Source organism: Pecten maximus, chromosome 6, assembly GCF_902652985.1.
Source record: "Pecten maximus chromosome 6, xPecMax1.1, whole genome shotgun sequence".
NCBI classification, from domain to species: Eukaryota; Metazoa; Mollusca; class Bivalvia; order Pectinida; family Pectinidae; genus Pecten; species Pecten maximus.
The window spans coordinates 15,465,098-15,484,707 of record NC_047020.1 but is presented as its reverse complement, the minus strand read 5'-3'; the positions used below and the strand labels follow the sequence as shown (position 1 = coordinate 15,484,707).

The following is a 19,610-nucleotide window of genomic DNA, read 5'->3' as shown; positions in this document are numbered from 1 at the left end:
GGTCTTCATATAGGCAGCGCAGGTGGTCTTTATATAAAAGTACCAAGGAACCAAAATAAATGAACCTTAACAGTAAATAAGTAGCCTTTTTGACAGGTTATGTTATTGAGTATAGTGATGAAAAATACTGATAAAAGAAGCAAATGGAAAAACCACCTTGCAACCCAACATATGCAAAAGACTAATACAAAACACAGGTGTCTTTGCCAACCCTATAGCACTCTATAGCTACCATTAAGTAGGATTACTAGAAAACAGTGATAGAATTCTATAAGGATCTTCATGTAGGTATGCAGCCATGGAAATAAATCAATTTTCCTCCAGATCACAGCGTGTCACAACTCCCAGGCTTCTTCACTGTTAAGATTTGGATCGATATCTCTCGTAGCTTCATTGCATTGTCTAGGTTCTGCTTTTGACATTCTATTGCTTAGCATGCATGTCTCCAGGAAATGCAATATATGTCTGAATATAGGGTTTCAACTTCTTTATGTAGATGTATCTTTACAAGCAATGATGATCATCACTTTGAAAGTTGTTGAAGTGATGATATATGGTGTGCTCATATCATACATGCCTAAGTCATGCAGTAAAACTCATGTCGAACATCAGATGAATCAAATACTTTTTCTCCTTTAATTCTATGTATATCAATATATCATATATGTTTAAAACACTGTTGAATCAAATACTTTGGTTTGGTCGATGATAGTTTGTGGTCTAGATCGATCTGTCACTTCAATATTCTGTAGAGATTTCCTTTTTGTGTCAATTAAACATAAAAAAAAATAATTTTGTAATGTATCAGGTTGGGTTATGTCTCAGGTAAAAATTCCTAGCTCAGTCTGATGGATATCGATCGATAATTTAAATTCCTTTGTTTCTACAGGCTCAGTACAGGAGACAAAGGTGCGGGCTTTGTTTCTCTATATAGTTACCAAACTTTGGATCTAGAGTTGTTTTTTTTTTGGTTTTAAATGTACTTGAAATCCCCAAAATATCAGTAGGAAGACGTTAGTGATAAATACTGCAACACCACCAAATTTGAAAAAAAAAACTTTGCATATCAAGTTACATGGACTGGTATTTCCTGTCACAATTGCAAGTTAATGTTTAAATTTTGCTATTGAAATGACAGAGAACCGAGAATTCAGATAACAATTTTTTTATTCTTTGCAAATTAAACCAGCTAGCTTGGCTAGTTTGTACAGTATATATGCTGCAGTGACTGTGCATGCTACAGCCTTAGCTTTATAGGAACATACAAATCTTGGATGCAACACATGAATACACATCGATAGATTGGGATACAAAAGGGGAATAACTTTATTCATTGGAATTTTAAGTAGATTTGATACCAGTGTTTCTTAGGCCTATACATGATGTTCTGTAATCTTCTGTATCTATTTCTGTGCATAAATAGTCTTTATCTCATTACAAATTCATTGTTATAATATTAATATTAAACAAGAAAATGTCTGCAAGACATTAATGCCCTCGCTGCCACTTGACACCCTGAAACACAGTTTGGTGAAGATCGAATCAGCAGTTTCTGATGAGAAACACTATACGCCCCCCCCCCCCCCCCCCCCCCCCCATTTCATGGTGGGGCATAAAAAGTAGTATTCATTAAGTCAAGTTTTGTCAGATCTAAATGACCATGTTATGGACATATACACAGCAGACAACTGGCATGGTGAATTTGAGGTTATTTATGTCACTGCACATCTCTGTATATAGCAATGCAACAACGTTAAGTCAAACAAATCTAAAAGTCAAAATATTTTACTTGATCTTGTCAACTTTGACTTATCATTCTTTACTGCATATTTTGAAACAGTATTATGAAACTTCAGATTTTTGCTTCCCAAAAATTAAGACCTGTTCTTAAATAAAACATGATCAATTCTCAGACATTAGCATCTCCAGATATATATCGATATCAGTAATATTATATATCATTTTAACATCAGCATTCAAATTGACCTCAATTTGACATTGCTTACTTAAGTCATGATCTAGTAATGGTAATATATAACTGCTTCCTACATTATATACCTGTACATTGACAGTTAATACATGTTATTATCAGTTTTCGTATGTAAAACCTGGTATGTTTCACTTTGTAGGCATGGATATACCAAATATATACTGTATACCTAATAGGAGAACCTGTTGAAAAATATCCCTAGCCATGTCAAATTAAAGCTCCATCAATGTTGCAGGCAAGTCACAGAGGAAGCTAAGAAGTAATATAATAGCATTGTTTTTCAAAACAATAATTTGTGATCTCATATACCGCATATTGTCAAATTACTTTTGCTCTCCCCGATCAGATTTCAATATAATTTTAAAAAATTACTACAATTCTTATCACAATTTGGCCTGAAATCCAATCGGTTAAATACAAGCTTGATTCAAAATACAACATGGAATACATGAGTGAGATATACATATATGTATATAATAGTACACATTGTACATGTTCAATGTTTTTAGCGATTATGTTTTAATCGGTTTGCTATTAAAATCTATCTACCACAAGATAATCAAACCACCACCAGCTGCAGGCTATCTTCCTCGTCATCCTCATCATCAATAATACAAGATTTTATTATTAAATAGTAACACTTGTATGGAACAAAAGCAGTGTAGAACAATACCACAATATATAGATAATATATCTTGACTTAAATATGGATACACTGAATTTAATGTCGTGACTTATAACAGTACTTTCAGGTTTTTGCCTTACTTCTTTCTTTTTGCTCTGTAAGTCTCAAAATTCAATGGCATCAGTCTTAAGGCTTTATTGAACATAGGGGGTCATTCTAAGGAGGGATCTATTTGTAGTAGTTGGTGGCTACCTCACTGAATAACATACAGAAGATTTACTTCATGATCAGCAATTTTTTTTGTACATTTCATTATAGAACAGCATCATCCAGGGACAGGTCTCCACTAGTACTGTAGCCTTTAGTGTAGGTAGTCAAGTAGTCTGGTACCAGTGGGAAATTGAACACGACTGGAAAACACCTGGCGGACCATGACTTGATATGATGTGCAGGTAAATGCTATGATGTGCAGGTGAATGGCAAGCTATTTTGACTTCTGACAACTCATTGGTATACTACTGAGTTTGGTAAATTTTTCATTCAGACAATACAATGATCTTTTTAACAATGATGTGAGACACAAATTGTTTGATAAGTTATATAATTAATTATTAAACCTTCTACCACTTTATCAAGATACAGAAAATGACAGTGTATATTTTTTTGTGATTCCCATGACATATATTTTGTTTATAGATTTATAGAAATGTACCAACACTTTGGCAGTTATGTGGTACAGTACATATATGTGGTCATCATCATAATGACTAGAACATTTACACTTGCCTTTTCACCAGGAGTGAAGACGGCAAGGTTTCAATATCACGATCAAATGTGAATATGGGCTCGCCTGCCTTACTCATATGAAAGTTTATTTGGTTTTCTGCAATGCCAAGACCTCCACATGCTTCCATCAAGACCAATGGAAATGAATAATTGCATAGATATCCTTGTTTCATCAAAGTTGCAAAATAACATTTTTTTTCCAATGTTAAAGATGTATGAATAAGTAAAATTATATTTGTATACAAGTGGATTGACAGATTTATATATATACATGTATACATAAACACAATGAGAATGTCAGGAAATCTACATTTCTTATTAATGAATAAAAATAAACATTAACCAGTGTTTTTCCTGCCATGGTCAATATTCTACCCAATTATTCCCATTGGACAAAGATTGAAATTATTCCCAGTTTTGGAAACAATTTAATTCCCAATGTTATTTAATTCTTGATTCCCAATGTTATTTCTTGAAGAAGTCTATCACTATATATACTGCTTGGTAGTATTGTATTGTATATATTATGTAACGGCCCATCGATAATTTGAGTCATTTTGGGCAAATAAACAGTTGTCCCATTACAGACATATAATCCCCAAATCCCCCTTTCAAGGAAATAAATTGCTGCCAATGACATGCTTGGAAATATTTTGTTACCAATTACCCAAAACTGACAAAATAAAAATGATCACAACTTACCGTTAACCTTTCTTTGGCATGGGCGTAACGGAATCTTTGAATATAGTAGAAAACCAGCCAGGCAAGGGAGATAATCATCAGCACAATGAATGAAATAGAAACAAAGAGGACTGAGGTCTTGCTAATGTTGTGAGGATTGAAGATGGGGTCCTCGGTCTTGGGTAGTGTTACAGTTCCAACTGTTATATGCATCAATACTGTGAAGTCCTTTTTTAACAGATTAACAATCTTCAGGCCTTCTTGGTGCTTAATGTAGATTGTAACCACATCTTCAACTGAAAGAATAAGAAAAAAAATCTAAAAATTAAGAGAATATTGATTTAATTTTAACTCCAATGTAACTCCAATATTTATACAATCTTTATACTGTAACAAGAGGCCCATGGGGCCTGTATCGCTCACCTGGTTGGATGTGACCAAATGTCAAAATAATGTTCATGTTCAATTTGTTCTATTTGTCAATCTCGAACAATGCTATAGATGGTTAAAGTGTGGGGATCCCAACTGCTTTAAAGAAATAATGAAGTCCAGACTCTCTAAGGGTCTGAAAGACCTCAAGGATTGTTTTTACAACATGCATTCATTACTTTATGACTAGTACTGATTAAAAGGAAATTATTTTTATTTCTCCTATGGGGCCCCACCCCTTTGGCCCATTAGGGGTCAAAATAATCATTAATGCAAATACTGTTTCGCTTTCTCCAAGGATGTTTCTGACCAAAGTTGGTTCAAATATCCATTCATAACTTTATGACTAGTAGTGATTTAAAGAAATTACCTCTATTTCCCCTATTGGGCCCCGCCCCTTTGGCCCCTTTAGGATCAGAGTCACCATTTATGCAAAATCTGTTCCCCTTGCCCCAGGCCAAGGATGTTTCTGACCAAATTGGGCTCAAATCCATTCACATCTTTATTATGAATAGTAGCGATTTAAAGGAATTACTTCTATTTCCCCTATTGGGCCTCGCCCATTTGGCCCCTCAGGTGTCAGAGTCACCATTTATGCAAAATCTGTTCTCCTTCCCCCAAGGATGTTTCTGATCAAATAGGGTTCAAATCCATTCATAACTTTATGACTAGTAGTGATTTAAAGGAATTACCTCTATTTCCCCTATTGGGCCCTGCCCCTTTGGCCCCTTGGGGTCAGAGTCACCATTAATGCAAAATCTGTTCCCCTTCCACTAAGGATGTTTCTGACCAAATTGGGTTCAAATCCATTCATAACTTTATGACTAGTTGCGATCAGACATCTGATCCTCAACCACTCTCGCATCTCCCTCACCGTTGGATCTCAGTATTTCATTTGGATCAAATATATAGCTTTTAATATACTGTTATTATATCAATATTATATGTAACCAATAGTACATGATTTGACTAAGTATAGACTTTTATATTTAATTTGACTAAGTATAGACTTTTATATTTAATACAAGTTATTGAGTGTAACTTATGTCAGTGAATTGTATCATGCAAATCTTATTTTCGAAGCCAATATAAGATCCTCAGCGGGCTATATGTACAAACTCTTAACTCGTTCGATTTCTCCACTTTGTAATTTGTATTGCTGTTCACGTGTATTACGATTTTGTATATTATAATATGTACTTATAATGGGCAATATGGCCCACAGTTAATAAAGAAATTGATCTATAAGCTCATAATCAGTGCAGCACTTCAGATAATGAGAATTACATATTCAACATTAATTCATGAATGGTGAAAGATATTTTTTTTTTTTTTAAATTCATTTTCTGGCTTGGTAACATAACAAAAATATGCAAAACTGAAGATTTAAGAACATATATCACTTCCAGAAATTTCTGATTAATTGCTTTTTCAAAATCATCATCACTGTTGTCTTTTTCCCCAACTTATTTTCGATCATCAACCCACCACCATAAAATCATATATAATATGACACAACAATTGAGATGCTGGGTCATTATGCACAATGTACTATTGTTATGAGATAAATTTCAGTTTTGAAGAAAGAATATGTGATTTTCCTATATTATGTGTTCATTTTTAATATTTTCTCAAAATTAGTATAAAGAAAAAAAAAGTGAGAGTCCTCTAATACACTTGATTCAAAATAAAACATAGTAATAAGTTAAAAATTATGCATGAATCTCACCAACAAGTTATGCCTGATTGTGGTACGCTACCAACCCATATATTATTATACCGGAATAAGACTTGAAGTACACTAATATCAGCTTCCGGATGTCTAACCGGTCTTCACTGATACAGATAAACAGGAAGTCTCTTTTGCTTGTGTTTATTGCTGCAATACCAGGGTCAACCTCAAAACCAAATCTGCTCATGTGATCAGATGAGACCCATTTAGCTGACTATTGATGACTGATCATGACTACATATTTTACTAAAGTATATTACAATGAAGAAATGTTCATCATGATCAATAACAGGAAGAGTAATTTCAAATTCTGAAATTAAGACGTAACCTTCATATTTCAAACATAACATCCAATATCACAAAACCATATAGCATAAATAATGCAGGAGAAATTCACAACTAGTCTATGTATGATATATATGCAACATTTTAATCAAATTGATACAGAGATAAAGTTAATTGTTGAAATCATGTAATTGGTTCTTGTGACAATATACATGCAACATAAACCACCAAAAAAACAACATTAAAACTACAAAAAAACTGATTAAAATCATTTACAGTAGTTTTAAGTATTTAAAAAAATCTTTGCAATAAAGCAGTTCATGACTATAGCTAGATGATATAATGAATTGGAAAAAGTTATTCACTTGTGGAAAACTATATCACACTTTTTAAGATGACATAAGCGAGAACAAATGACTTGAATGTCCCCGACTCTCTGCATGCTTATAATTTTTAATGATATACATTTTATAGCAACTTCAGCAAGTCATCTGACATCTGGTGCAAAAGGATAATTTTGAAATGCGGAAAGTGATTAATACTTTATAAGTTGTTTTGCAAAACAATGTCAAATTAGCATTGTATTGTTCATGATGGATTTAATCTGCACCCAATTCAAGACACTACAACATGAACACCACATGAACATGGTGCTTGCTCCAAACCAGATATATATATCTGACTGACAAAATGCCTGGTGCTGGGCATGGGTCAAAGGAAACTTGAACTAAAACTACCCAAGTAGCTAATAATAAGTTACTGGCAATCTGAATCCATCTGCAAGGAGAAACAATTCACTTCAACTTACCAACTTGATGCACAGGATACCATTTTTTCAAAATTGTAAACTATATATATATGTTATCTTATAATTAGCATGCCATTTTAATGACAAATAGTTAATATAAATTGTGACCTCATCAAAATTCATATCATATATTGAGCAGTGAGCACTATTCACAGACTGCATTATCTGATAAACACTTAATATATCACATCAAAGAATGGATCTGCTTCAAGGCACTGGCCATGGTCCATCACCTACCTGCAGTACTGGACCTTTTCTAATATAGCATACCTACTAGTAGAACTGTCTGTCAAATTATCATTGTGCAATACAAAATTATGCATACATGTGTGACTGAACCCTGTATTTTTCTTGTTATCTTGGTGTAGACTACACATGACCTAGAAAACATCACAAGTGACAAGTATATAAATGCAATACACATGTACCATACGACTGTATGGTTGGGTTGGTCTATTTTTAGACTATTTCCTTCCATCTTTGATGGCCGACGTTAGTCTCATACACGTAGGGTAAAATGTGTTGAGTTTTCAGTTTAATGGTAAAAAATATCAATAAGTTGCACACTTTTTGCATTTTAGAAATACCTACCTCCCGTGAGTAACTCAATCTCGTTGTTGTTGCCGGTTTCTGGTTCCTCTTCAGAATTGTAAATGACAACGGCTGACGCATTGTATGTTTTAGCTGCAATTTCGATCTTTTTTTTAAAAGGACAATTTCCTCTTTGAATTAAAGCAATCCAATTCCTTGAAGGTAAATCATTTTTCAGATCTTTACATCCGTCTGTTTTATTTTCAATCGTCAACACGCTAACGACTTGTCCAGATTCCGGAGCTATTTTGCTGTTGACACCGAAATGGCCAAGTTCTTTAGCTTTTTGGAATAACACATGAGTCATTTTGTTATCATCTATGTAAGTGATATTGACATTAGCTGCTGTCCTCTTTTTCAATTCCGTCGAACGATTGGAATCTCTAGCACATCGTCCAGGAGGAGCAATCAAAACAACAAATAAAAGTACATGGTAAACTAATCTCCATGACCTCCATTTTGGAAACGTACAAGTAACCAAAAACCTTGAAGAATTTGTTCGTTTCTCTTCACATATACCGTCCATTTCGAGTCCATTTTCACTTAACCTGTTAGTAGTCATCTTCGTTGATTAATCCCCTACCTTCTTCACCTGTGAATTTGTCTCTATATTGTCGTTGACGAAGAAACATCGACACTCATATTGCCCGTATGGGTCTGGTGCATTACATTAACATTGTTTTCATTCATGACGTCACGTGACATGTGATTTGTGTTCTGCAGCGCCATCTATAAACAAGTGCGCTTTTATGAATGACGTTCACCTTATCGGGACAGCGACCATACTGTTTTAAGCTCCACGCGTTTTGATTGCTCTCACTTAATTGGCATTTTCAGATGCTCCTGAAGTTTAACCGGAAGTATGACAATGAGTATGACAAATGACTGTCTATTACAAAGATAAAGTCTTGGTTTCCTGACTATAGAGCTAGGCATATACGTAGACAGGCCACTCACTATAGGCCCTAGTATGCGGGACGTTCGGCCTACTAACCCAATTCCACTTGCACGATCAAGATAGTATTCTTTGAAATAATACCGTTAATATTTTGGATTGAAAACCATAGATAAACATAGACCATAGGCCCTATCTATGATTTCGATTGAACACAAAAATCAATTTTCATAAGACATTCATTTTCTTCATAATTGAAGAATGTATCGCTTCTACATGTTCCCCCAATTTGACACTGGAACTGACGTAACGCCTAAATGGTTATGACGATCTGTAAAGTCTAAAATCTTCCCGTTCAATTCTAATTCAATTAATTTGTCAATATTCTTTTTATTTGAGATAAAACAAATCATAAATTTACAAGCCATGCTTTTTGCCCACCTGTCCAATAATCTAGTTTGATATAGTTTGAATTTCAAGGCAGTGGAAAACAGGAGTTCTGAAATAATGGATAATGGATATATCGGATGTGTAGCTAGAATGTGACATGCATTAGTTTTTAACTAGTTTTAATTAAGTGAATTAAAAGATATATATTGTGTACATCGTTTATGAACCATAATTTGTAGCATATCCTAATGTAGCAACTTCCATCTTATACTCTTAGATCTCTAGATCTGTCTTTCTTCCTGTCATTCTTCTTTGTTTTTCTTTCTTTATAATCATTATAAGTATACTGTGTCGCTATCAGAATCTTTGTAATATATATTTGTGGAGAGGGCTTTTATAAGTTGTGACAAAAAAAAAAAAAATCAGTTCTGATAAAACAATGAATAGAGATTATTTACTATCAATCCTTGATACAACATAACCTATTAGAAATAACATATATATATACATATACGCTCCTAAGGGGATAATGTATCCTGTAGAAGCATGTGGCACAGTTGAACTGTGAAAAGTTGATCAGAATAACACGAAAAAATTCAAATTGTAAAATGGTTAAAATTGCATCAAATATTGTCAGTTGTAAACTCATTTGGGTACTCGGGTACTCTCACCCGCTAAAATTCGGTATAAAGCTGGCTCGATTTAAGTCATGTCACACACCCTCCCAAAAAATATACTCCCAATACATTGTAAACCTGTCACAACCCACTCCCAATACATTATATTCATGTCACAGTCCCTTCCAATACACTGTTCACCTGTCCCAACCCCTCCCAATACACTGTTCACCTGTCCCAACCCCTCCCAATACACTGTTCACCTGTCCCAACCCCTCCCAATACACTGTTCACCTGTCCCAACCCCTCCCAATACACTGTTTACCTGTCACATCCCCTCCCAATACACTGTACACATGTCACAGCCCTCTCCAAATACACTGTATACCTGTCACAGCCCCTCCCAATACACTATACACATGTCACAGCCCCTCCAAATACACTGTACACATGTCACAACCCCCTCCCAATACACTGTACACATGTCACAACCCCTCCAATACACTAGTTGTACACATGTGACAGCCCCTCTCTATACATTATACTCGCATCACATCCACTCCCAATACACTGTACACATGTCACAGCCCCTCCCAATACACTGTACACATGTCACAGCCCTCTCCAAATACACTGTTTACCTGCACGCCCCCAATACCTAAAAATTTACAACCCCCTCCCAATACACTGTACACATGTCACAGCCTCTCCCAATACACTGTACACATGTCACAATCCCCTCCCAATACACTGTACACATGTCACAATCCCCTCCCAATACACTGTATACCTGTCACAATCCCCTCCCAATACACTGTACACATGTCACATCTCCCAATACACTGTACACATGTCACAGCCCCTCCCAATACACTGTACACATGTCACAGCCTCTCCCAATACACTGTTTACCTGTCACAGCCTCCTCCAAATACACTGTACACATGTCACAGCCTCTCCCAATACACTGTACACATGTCACAGCCTCTCCCAATACACTGTTTACCTGTCACAGCCCCTCCCAATACACTGTACACATGTCACAGCCTCTCCCAATACACTGTACACATGTCACAGCCTCTCCCAATACACTGTTTACCTGTCACAGCCTCCTCCAAATACACTGTACACATGTCACAGCCTCTCCCAATACACTGTACACATGTCACATCTCCCTCCAAATACACTGTACACATGTCACATCTCCCTCCAAATACACTGTACACATGTCACAGCCCCTCCCAATACACTGTACACATGTCACAGCCCCTCCCAATACACTATACACATGTCACAACCCCCTCCAAATACACTGTACACATGTCACAGCCCCCTCCCAATACACTATACACATGTCACAACCCCCTCCCAATACACTACACATGTCACAGCCTCTCCCAATACACTATACACATGTCACAGCCCCTCCCAATACACTGTACACATGTCACAGCCCCCTCCCAATACACTATACACATGTCACAACCCCTCCCAATACACTATACACATGTCACAACCCCCTCCCAATACACTGTACACATGTCACAATCCCCTCCCAATACACTGTACACATGTCACAGCCTCTCCAAATACACTGTACACATGTCACAATCCCCTCCCAATACACTGTACACATGTCACAACCCCTCCCAATACACTGTACACATGTCACAGCCTCTCCAAATACACTGTACACATGTCACAATCCCCTCCCAATACACTGTACACATGTCACAACCCCTCCCAATACACTATACACATGTCACATCTCCCTCCAAATACACTATACACATGTCACAGCCCCTCCAAATACACTGTACACATGTCACAACCCCTCCCAATACACTGTACACATGTCACAGCCCCTCCCAATACACTGTACACATGTCACAACTCCCTCCCAATACACTGTACAAAATGTCACCAAACCCTCCAATACACGTACACATGTCACAATCCCCCTCCCAATACACGTACAATGTCACATCTCCCAAAACACGTACACATGTCACAGCCCCCCCCCAACCCCGTTTACTTACCAATCCCCTCCCATAACGAACACATTTCCCAGCCCTCCCAATACACTGTACACATGTCACAGCCTCTTCAAATACACTGTATACCTGTCACAATCCCCTCCCAATACACTGTACACATGTCACATCTCCCTCCAAATACACTGTACACATGTCACAATTCCCTCCCAATACACTGTACACATGTCACAGTCCTGCCCAATACACTATACCTGTCACAGCCCCTCCCAATACACTGTCCCACATGTACCCCCAAAACAGCCTCCCCTCCAATACACTGTACACATGTCACAGCCCCCCCAATACACTGTACACCTGTCACAGCCCCCCAATAACTGTAACTGTCACAGGCCCTCCAAAAAAGACATGTAAACCTGTCACAGTCCTCCCAATACATTAGAAACCTGTCACTACCCACTCCACAAACATTACAAACGGTCCAACAACCCACTTCCAGTACATTGTAAACCGTACAGCCACTCCCAATGCATTTGTAAACCCTGTCACAGCCATTCCCAATACATTGTAAACATTCACAACCCCCTTCCCAATGCATTGTAAACCTGTCACAACCCACGTCCCAATTACATTATTAAACCTGTCCACAGTCCCACTCCCAATACATTATAAACCTGTCACAGTCCACTCCCAATACATTATAAACCTGTCACTACCCACTCCCAATACATTATAAACCTGTCACAGCCCACTCCCAATACATTATAAACCTGTCACAGCCCACTCCCAATACATTATAAACCTGTCACAGTCCACTCCCAATACATTATAAACCTGTCACAGTCCACTCCCAATACATTATAAACCTGTCACAGTCCCACTCCCAATACATTATAAACCTGTCACAGTCCACTCCCAATACATTATAAACCTGTCACAGTACACTCCCAATACATTGTAAACCTGTCACAGTCCACTCCAAATACATTATAAACCTGTCACAGTCCACTCCCAATACATCATAAACCTGTCACTACCAACTCCCAATACATCATAAACATGTCACAGCCCACTCCCAATACATTGTAAAGCTGTCACTACCCACTCCCAATACATTGTAAACCTGTCACAGTCCACTCCCAATACATTATAAAGCTGTCACTACCCACTCCCAATACATTGTAAACCTGTCACAGTCCACTCCCAATACATTGTAAACCTGTCCACAGTCCACTCCCAATACACAGTAAACCTGTCGCAGTCCACTCCCAATACATTGTAAACCTGTCCACAGTCCACTCCTAATACATTATAAACCTGTCACAGTCCACTCCCAATACACTGTAAAGTTGTTATAATACACTCCTAATACATTGTAAACCTGTCACAGTCCACTCCCAATACATCATATACCTGTCACAGCCCACTCCCAATACATTATAAACCTGTCACAGCCCACTCCCAATACATTATAAACCTGTCACTTCCACTCCCAATACATTATAAACCTGTCACAGTCCACTCCCAATACATTATAAACCTGTCACAGCCCACTCCCAATACATTGTAAACCTGTCACAGTCCACTCCCAATACATTATAAACCTGTCATTACCCACTCCCAATACATTGTAAACCTGTCACAGCCCACTCCCAATACATTATAAACCTGTCACAGTCCCACTCCCAATACATTATAAACCTGTCACAGCCCACTCCCAATACATTATAAACCTGTCACAGTCCACTCCCAATACATTATAAACCTGTCACAGTCCCACTCCCAATACATTATAAACCTGTCACAGTCCACTCCCAATACATTGTAAACCTGTCACAGTCCACTCCCAATACATTATAAACCTGTCACTACCCACTCCCAATACATTATAAACCTGTCACAACCCACTCCCAATACATTATAAAGCTGTCACTACCCACTCCCAATACATTGTAAACCTGTCACAGCCCACTCCCAATACATCATAAAGCTGTCACAGTCCACTCCCAATACATTATAAACCTGTCCACAGTCCACTCCTAATACATTATAAACCTGCCACAGCCCACTCCCAATACATTGTAAACCTGTCCACAGTCCACTCCTAATACATTATAAACCTGTCACAGCCCACTCCCAATACACTGTAAACCTGTCACAACCCACTCCCAATACATTGTAAACCTGTCCACAGTCCACTCCTAATACATTATAAACCTGTCACAACCCACTTCCAATACATTATAAACCTGTCACTACCCACTCCCAATACATTATAAACCTGTCACAGCCCACTCCCAATACATTATAAACCTGTCACAGCCCACTCCCAATACATTATAAACCTGTCACAGCCCACTCCCAATACATTGTAAACCTGTCACAGCCCACTCCCAATACATTGTAAACCTGTCACAGCCCACTCCCAATACATTATAAACCTGTCACTACCCACTCCTAATACATTATAAACCTGTCACAACCCACTCCCAATACATTATAAACCTGTCACAGTCCACTCCCAATACATCATAAACCTGTCACTACCCAACTCCCAATACATCATAAACATGTCACAGCCCACTCCCAATACATTGTAAAGCTGTCACTACCCACTCCCAATACATTGTAAACCTGTCACAGTCCACTCCCAATACATTATAAAGCTGTCACTACCCACTCCCAATACATTATAAACCTGTCACAGTCCACTCCCAATACATTATAAACCTGTCACAGTCCACTCCCAATACATCATAAACCTGTCACTACCCACTCCCAATACATCATAAACATGTCACAGCCCACTCCCAATACATTGTAAACCTGTCACAACCCACTCCCAATACATCATAAACCTGTCACAGTCCACTCCCAATACATTGTAAACCTGTCACAGTCCACTCCCAATACATTATACAGCTGTCACAACCCACTCCCAGTACATTGTATACAGCGGACATAGATAACTTATATAGGCCTTCTCATTATCAGAGACCTATATTAATATATATTAGTATATATAGGTCTCTGTCATTATGTATTATTCAATTCAATTCTTTATTAGTCTTGAGAGTACATCTCATCAACATAATACAATTATAATTCAAGTTAGCTCCGGTAGAGCAATGCACTGGCATATGACATTATAGCATGCACATGTTTGAATATATATATATATATATATATATATATATATATTTCTCTCGGTAGAGCGCCGATGTGGCGCAGCGGTATACGCTGCTGGTATTTCTGGCTAGGCGATTGGGTGCTGGGTGCTGTAGATCGTGAGTTCGAGGCCCGGTCAGGGCACGAGTCCAAAAGTTGTCTTCCTTCGTCATTTGTGTTACTATGTTATATATATATATGATTCAGTAAGGTAAATGAATACTATGGATCAAACTACTAGTTACTAGAAGCCATCAGAGTAGAACGTAGTAAAGGTGCTTTCTATAAACACTTTCCCAGATTATTTAATTCTTTGACATATACCTTCCATAAGCTATGACTGACGCATTATCACCAAACTTTACCTGACCTGTGTTTAAGGAGGTATGCTAATTATCACTATGAAAAGAAAAACACAATTCTGGTAAGAACTGATAATTGGAGCATGTGAAGACGTCAGCGTATGTCACGTACACATATCTAGATGTTAATGAACCCACACGGGGGAAGATTTTTTATGTGTTAGTCTTGATGCATGGAAGTTTCATTAAAATCATTTTGATGAAAAGGTCCAAATTGAAAGGAGATGAAATATTTTAATAATTTCAAGAAGATAGTTTACAGTTTGATTTTGAACAGATGTTGACAAAAAAAAGGGATGAGAAGCTCGGCTTATTAACTATGCGGTATTAAGAATTGCAAAAAAAAAGTTGATTTCGGAAACCAGGTGATACAATGTTACCATTATGACGGATTTAATGGCATTACCTTATTAAGACAGAACCAGAAGAACCCGACATGAAAGAAGGTTTCAGAGTTGTAAAAATAGACGTTAATAGCATACTAATTCAGAGTTACCTTTATTGTTTAATGTCAGACAAATTGAGCTTCTCTCCCTCATTTAGTACATGGGTTATCATGTGGTTGCTAGGTAAATATTAATAGAATCTTTCTCCCCCTTGTGGGTGTTACAAGGGGATCTCAACCCGAGGGGCGAAGATTCTTAAGTTGCCAAACACGAGGCTTGCCGAACGTTTGACAGCTTAAGTATCTTACCCCGAGGGTTGAGATTCCCCTATCTCGCTTCCATTTGGGTGAATGGTTATTTTTCTCTTACCCTGTTTACCCTCTTATGTATCTAATATTGACTTTACATCAATGCAAGGAAATGTTGACGTGACGTGATTGTATTGTCGCCGTGACGTCGTGGTATTGTTGACATGACGAAATGTAATTGTTGAGAACGTGCAAAGAGCACGTGTAGCTTGTCTTACCCCGGTAAAACTGCGGATATCCCTGTCCAGGGTATTAAGAGAAAAAATCGATCTCACACAGGGTGGTAAAGATAGCTGGCACGCACTATATGACGCTGCTCACAATAACGTTACGTCATCATTTTACGTTGAATAGCCATGTCGTAAAAGATGACGTAAATGTTGACGCACATTCTAAAGAGCACTGACGCGATTAAAAACTTTCATGAAAATATCCATTTGCTTGCAAGTATTTGAGAAAAACTTGGGTCTGATCCGCTAACAAGGATATTTCAACTTTCGTGCAGGAGTATGGCTGGCCAGTACTCGACAAGCCTCGTGCTGACTGGACATACTCGAGGGTTGGGATATTCATGTCTACGGAACAGATCCATGTTATACTATATTAATACGTAGTAACATGTACAGTCCCCGTAAGCATGAGATATAAATATATTACAACGGAAATTGTGGTGTGGATTGTAGAGATCGTGTAATTGTTTTTGCGCACTCCTCTCGAGCTTATTTGGAGGTGTGGGTGGGAAACAGAGGAAAAGGATTGTATATTAATGTTTTGGTGCAATCTTCTCGTCCTTATTTGGAGAGGTGGGGTGGCCCACAGAGGAGATTGTGTTTGTGTTTTTGCGCACTCTTCTCGTTCTTTTTGGCCAACATACTTTTGTTAATAAAATCCTAGTTTACAAGATTATTTATCATTTATTGTTTAAAGGAGAACTTTTTCTGATTAAGCATGACTAAAAATTTGCATAATGTCTCGACTTTTGGTAAAGCTCATTTATTCCACCATTGGAAATGCTAATATATTTCTCTGCGTGTGGACTTGTAAGATAAAAATTCCTTGCTCTTGTTTTCTTTATATTTATGATTTCAAAATTGACTTGGGCAAATAGTTGAATAAAACTATTTACTGCGAGAATAATAGAATCTCATTTGGGAATCCGACGTGACGTGATTGTATTGTCGCCGTGACGTCATAGTGTTGTTGATGTGACGTAATTCAATTTTTGAAAACGTGCAAAAAGCACGTGCAGTGTGTCTTTTCCCTAAGTTTAGATAAGAAAATTTAACTCCCGGAGTCCGTCCAGAGTAAGAAAAATGTTTGTCCACAATAACGTTAGAGTTGTCTTTCTTTGCATTTGTAAAGCTTTATAAAGCCTCAAACGATCGCAGTTTAACTACAAATAAATGTGCAAATATTCGTGGAAAGTGTCAATACCTATGCTAAATTAACATCATTTTCAGTAAAATAGATAAATTACGAAAAAATATCAGTAATTTTGTTAAAAACCGCCAAATAGTGACAATTTCTTCTCTACGTAGGATCTGTACTGTAGTAAAGGTTTTGGTTGATTGTGATGTCCGACAAGTTTCGATGATGTCTTCCTTCCGTTAACAAGCCACCGATTCGCCGATCTTTTGCTGCGATTGACATAAAGTCCTCCAACACAGTGAAATTTTCCTCGAGGACGTCTCTTCAGATCTATATAAACCGCCCACTTGGATTGGAGAGGGACTGATTAGCAAATAGAATAATAAGACCACCCATCAGCAGATAACTGACTAGTTCTTCTATGGGTAGAATCCGTACTGTAGCAAATAATTAAAGGTTATGGTTGATTGCGATGACCGACAAAAACACGCTTGTTAACATCCAAATTGTTTAGTAGAAAAGTTAAAATGCGAGTCATAAATATTAACCAGACACCCTTGTGGCTATCTACAGAATATGTGCATTAATGACGATATAGTAGACATATGTATAAACTTTTACTAGATGTATTGTTTAATCAATTTTGAAACCTATGATGCCATTTGTGGTATCATTAAACAGTCTTAATTATTGAAATACATTAAACCCTATAATTAAAACTTCGAATATCCCCTATTATTCCATTTGTTAATTAATCTATATTTAATGGTCTTAATATTCCGTTGTTAATTAATTAATCTATGATTAATTGTCTTGTCATTTAATTTGCTAATTAATCTATTATCGATCCTCGTATTTTTCCGTTTTCTAATTAATCTTTAACCAATCCTCTAGCTATTTCATTTGTTAATTAATCTATAACTAATCATCTTGTTATTCCATTTGTTTGTTAATCAATCAAGTCTATAATTGATTTAATTCCCTCCTCAATCTAAGATGGCGGTTTACAAAGATGAAGGAAAAAATTGATATGAAGAGAGGAAGACTACCGACATGATTTCATGCGAAAGAGAAATGAGAGTTTCACTAATCAAGTGCTTAAGCTAATCACATTTTGAATAACTGGGCACAGAACACCAAGGAGAGTAAGTAATAGAAACTAAACAATGCTGTTGTTTTATGACGAGGATAGACAATTATATAAAAGGAAAACCGTGAGTGATTTTTCGACCATCACCTCGTTAATAACGATGGTTGATGAGTTTTTCAGCGATGGTCAGAATTATGTTGTTATAAAATTATACCGTTGTGAGTGCTACATCTCCGACAAGGAATTATTATGATCGACTGGGTTATCATGATCGATTGAGTTATTATGATCGATTGAATTATTATGATCGATTGAGTTATTATGATCGACTGAGTTATTATGATCGATTGAGTTATTATGATCGATTGAGTTATTATGATCGATTGAGTTATTATGATCGATTGAGTTATTATGATCGATTGAGTTATTATGATCGATTGAGTTATCATGATCGATTGAATTATGATCGATTGAGTTATTATGATCGATTGAGTTATCATGATCGATTGAGTTATCATGATCGATTGAGCTATTATGATCGATTAAGTTGTTATGATCGATTGAGTTATCATGATCGATTGGGTTATCATGATCGACAGAGTTATTATGATCGATTGAAAAAATGTTACATAATTTTACGCAACACCAAATTTTACATACTTTTCATCTTCAATTAAAAAGTCTGAACTTTTTCCTAAGGTTTAAGACTCAATGACTTCCCGAAGAAAAGCAAAATCTTATCAAAACCTTTCAGTCGTTCAGGATAAGTAGCAATTTAAAGTACGACAGACGACCACCACCACGGCATAAACTGCAAAAAAGCTAAATCTTGTTATAATTGGCCCATATTAAACAGTTGTATGATACAATTTTGTTTCGTGTTTCAGCTTTAATTGTAACTGTTACTAAATCATATTCTATATAAATTTCTAATGCACCATGATGGTGTGTCATTATCATAAATATTCCTGTTTTCAGTGACACTAGAGAAATTCACAAGGGTCACCTTTTATACCCTGGTACCCGTTGTGTTGTAACACACGGCGATTAGTTCGCAGTCTCGCATTGAATACTTAATACTTCTGAACTATCCTTCCACTCAATT

At 37.0% G+C, this 19,610-nt stretch overlaps 1 protein-coding gene across 1 annotated transcript in view; it reads right to left on the bottom strand.

Moving 5' to 3' along the window:
* The window catches only part of LOC117329081 (RING finger protein 150-like), a 35,882-nt gene extending 27,276 nt beyond the window's left edge, over positions 1 to 8,606 (bottom strand). Inside the window, exons 1-2 of the mRNA XM_033886793.1 lie at positions 7,928 to 8,606; positions 4,104 to 4,378 (exon numbers count right to left, since the gene is read on the bottom strand). Of these exons, the coding sequence (XP_033742684.1) occupies positions 4,104 to 4,378; positions 7,928 to 8,489 (837 nt within the window). The 5' untranslated portion in view covers positions 8,490 to 8,606. The remainder of the gene's footprint in view (positions 1 to 4,103; positions 4,379 to 7,927) is intronic.
* Between the last annotated feature and the right edge of the window lie 11,004 nt (positions 8,607 to 19,610).